The sequence below is a fragment of the Penaeus monodon genome, chromosome 24, assembly GCF_015228065.2.
Source record: "Penaeus monodon isolate SGIC_2016 chromosome 24, NSTDA_Pmon_1, whole genome shotgun sequence".
Lineage (NCBI taxonomy): Eukaryota > Metazoa > Arthropoda > Malacostraca > Decapoda > Penaeidae > Penaeus > Penaeus monodon.
Genome location: NC_051409.1, coordinates 25,898,618 through 25,898,914, shown reverse-complemented (window position 1 = coordinate 25,898,914; position 297 = coordinate 25,898,618). Strand labels below are relative to the sequence as shown.

The following is a 297-nucleotide window of genomic DNA, read 5'->3' as shown; positions in this document are numbered from 1 at the left end:
ATGTATATGTTTTTGTTTGTAACATAGCTTTTTTTTTGTAATTTGTATGTATACCTCCGAAAAATTCTCATGTATTTCCATAAATTCAATGTATTTAATTTTTTTCTTCCCAACAGGCCAAGAGTTGTTGTACCAGTCTCAGAGGGCAGTCTTGCAGGCTATCTACAGCCCATTACAAGAACAGGTTTTGAAATATCAAGAATATGAAGAGGCTCTTCTGCTGTCTCATCTAATATCTGCTGGTTAGTGATGTGCATTTTTTATTATTTCCATTCTAACATAGTGAAGAGCATGAAG

At 33.7% G+C, this 297-nt stretch overlaps 1 protein-coding gene across 1 annotated transcript in view; it reads left to right on the top strand.

The window, feature by feature from the left end:
- The window catches only part of LOC119588928 (conserved oligomeric Golgi complex subunit 7-like), a 13,142-nt gene that overhangs the window by 9,038 nt on the left and 3,807 nt on the right, over positions 1–297 (top strand). Inside the window, 1 exon segment of the mRNA XM_037937542.1 lies at positions 117–242. Coding sequence (XP_037793470.1) covers positions 117–242 — 126 coding nt within the window.